The sequence below is a fragment of the Acanthisitta chloris genome, unplaced genomic scaffold (assembly GCF_000695815.1).
Source record: "Acanthisitta chloris isolate BGI_N310 unplaced genomic scaffold, ASM69581v1 scaffold21723, whole genome shotgun sequence".
Classification (NCBI taxonomy): Eukaryota; Metazoa; Chordata; class Aves; order Passeriformes; family Acanthisittidae; genus Acanthisitta; species Acanthisitta chloris.
In genome coordinates this window covers 414-2,978 of record NW_008663534.1, presented here as the reverse complement: position 1 = coordinate 2,978, position 2,565 = coordinate 414, and the positions used below count along the sequence as shown (strand labels likewise).

The following is a 2,565-nucleotide window of genomic DNA, read 5'->3' as shown; positions in this document are numbered from 1 at the left end:
AAACGCCTCTGTCACATTGGTGCCTGAGGAGGTGGAGAGAGGGAGGTTTGAGCAGGACAGAGAAGGGACCTCATCCCCTCTCCATATCCTACTCCCCCATAGGCATACCTGGCCCAAAGTCAATGGTGGCATAGAGCCCTGGCAGTGTGCCACAGCGCAGTTCCTCTGGTCGCGTGCTGTCAGTGGTGAAGAGCAGCACTTCACTCCCCAGCAACATCCGAAAGGAGCCCATCAGGTGCCACATGTACCCATAGTCACAGGTGTAGTAGCTCCCATATTCGTTCTCCACCTGCCAGCAGGGCAGGGGCTGGCACCCAGCATGCACATGGCAGGGCTGCAGCCAGGTCCCAAACACCCATCAGGATGAGCACCCAGCTCCCCCCTTCCCTCCTGACATCATCAGATGTCATGAAACCCCCCAGGTGGGTCCCGAGAATGACCTTCTGGCCCCACCATGAGCCCCAGTTCTGCCAGTGTCCCTCAAACCACAACTGGGGTGATGGCAGCTACCTCAGAGTCTCAGCCCTTGGATTTATACCCAGGTCCAGAGGTTGGGAAAGATTTATCTGAGCTATGCTGGATGAGGCCATGGTGTAGCACATACATGCAGCTTTTTGGGGCACATCCAAAGATGACTCAGAGCAGGATAGGGGGCTGGGCCCCACAGCACCTTACCTGCATGCTGATTATGTTTCCCCCATGCTGGTACAGGCGTGGCACAATCTTGGGCAGCAGGACATGGAGCCAGGAGTCCACAGCTGCCAAGTAGGCTGAAGGGACAAAGGGCAGCTCAGCTTGGCTGCAACATCCACCCCAGCCCACCTGCAGCCAGCCTGCCAGGAGGACAGAGCAGATGGGGTAGGGCTGAGCGTGACGGGGAAGTGGAGGTGAAGGACAAACTATGGGGCTGCCAAGAGGTGAAGACGATGGGAAAGACCACACATGAGGCTGGTAGGTGTGTGGAGAGACACCAGTGTGCAGGGACTGACACCAGGCTGTAAGGACACAGTGGCCAAAGCCCTGTGCCAAGCCTCACCAGGGTCAGAGGAGCGCAGAACAATGTCTGGTTTCCACAGCAGCCAGGCAGGCAGGCCACCCTGGAGAAACACACCCATTAGAGAGGGAGGCAGAGAGGGAGGCTCAGCAGCCTGGGCTGGCACACAGCCAAAACCAGACAGCACAGTGCTAATGCTCAGCACCAGCGCAGCATGTGCCCCACAGGGCAACAGTCTGGGCATAGCTGGCATGGCACCAGAGTCAGTGTGACAGCTGGAAGGGCCAACCCAGCTGTGCACTTCCCAGACCACCACCCCTCTGTGCCAGGCTGGGGCTCACCATCTCCCACTCTGCACAGATGTATGGCCCCGGCCGCAGGATCACCAGAAGTCCCAGCTCAGCTGTCAGGTCCAGAAAGGCTTCCACATCCCGGTTCCCAGAAAAGTCATAAACCCCTGGTAGGATCTCATGATAGTTCCAGGGAACATAGCTGACACAAGAGGGAAGATCAGCATGCAGAGGGTAAGGGAACACCAGCATGACAGGGAACCATCCCACCAGCTGGTCCCTCTGTTTCTGAAAATTGGCCTCTAGCCTGAGCTGAGTATGGTAACTGGGACTAGCCCAGGTTCATGCTTGTGTCTGGCAGGGGTGTCCTGGGGGGTCACAGCCCAGTGCAAGTGTTGGTCTGTGCCCCTGTGACCAAACACCCTTGTCTCTGTTCCCACTCGGAGGATCCCAGAAACCACAAGGGGCTGTGGACTGTGTCCTCAGGGCTGCTGCTGTCACTTACACCTGCACAGCATTGAGCCCACTCATGTACATCTTGAGCAGCCGGTCCCTCCAGGCAGGGCGCGGGACACGAGCATAGTGGATGCTGCCTGAGATGTAGCGGAAAGGGGTACCGTCCTTGCGGAAGCAGTTGTGCTCATAATCCAGCTGGAAAGAGCGTGCCGAGGGGGAGGCCTGTGGGAGATGGGCAGTGCTGGGGGGTTGCAGACCAAGCCCAGCCACCTCCTCCCATGCTTCCAAGGACAGGGGCTGATGAGGGCTGGTTCCTGGGAGGCCCTCCCCCGAGGAGGGTATCACACTGTCCTGGCAGAGCAGGAGGGATAAGCAGAGCAGCGAATCGCACTGCCTGATGCCCCCTCGTTGCTAAATTCAACACCAGCTGAGCTGGTGGCATTTTGGGGGACATGTGCTGCTAGGCATGGATGTTGAGAGGACAGGCAGGGAGCTGGGAATGCAAGCGGGACACGAGCAGGACATGGGCTGCAGCAGGAGGGAGCCATAGCAGGAAAAGCAGGGACACGGAGAGGGAAGCAAGGTAGATTCAGGAGTCATCCCACCGGATCCTTCACAGCTCAGCCCCATGCACTTCTCCCAAACTTTCCACCCATGTTTGCTAACCTGCGTGTGCAGGAGCCCCACAGCCAGCAGTAGGGTGAGGGCCGGTAGCCCCATCCTCACCGGTGCTCGGCAGGCCGGGGATGGGGGATGAAGCTGGACATGGACACCACCATCACATGATCCGAGAAAGATCTCTGCCAGCGCCGAGCGCTTCCAGGT

General features: G+C 58.7%; 1 protein-coding gene across 1 annotated transcript in view; it reads right to left on the bottom strand.

The window, feature by feature from the left end:
* The window catches only part of LOC103798748 (beta-galactosidase-1-like protein), a 5,298-nt gene extending 2,782 nt beyond the window's left edge, over positions 1–2,516 (bottom strand). The window contains 8 exon segments of the mRNA XM_009071028.1: positions 5–23; positions 109–289; positions 676–770; positions 1,037–1,097; positions 1,336–1,486; positions 1,790–1,962; positions 2,407–2,468; positions 2,471–2,516. Coding sequence (XP_009069276.1) covers positions 5–23; positions 109–289; positions 676–770; positions 1,037–1,097; positions 1,336–1,486; positions 1,790–1,962; positions 2,407–2,468; positions 2,471–2,507 — 779 coding nt within the window. The 5' untranslated portion in view covers positions 2,508–2,516.
* Between the last annotated feature and the right edge of the window lie 49 nt (positions 2,517–2,565).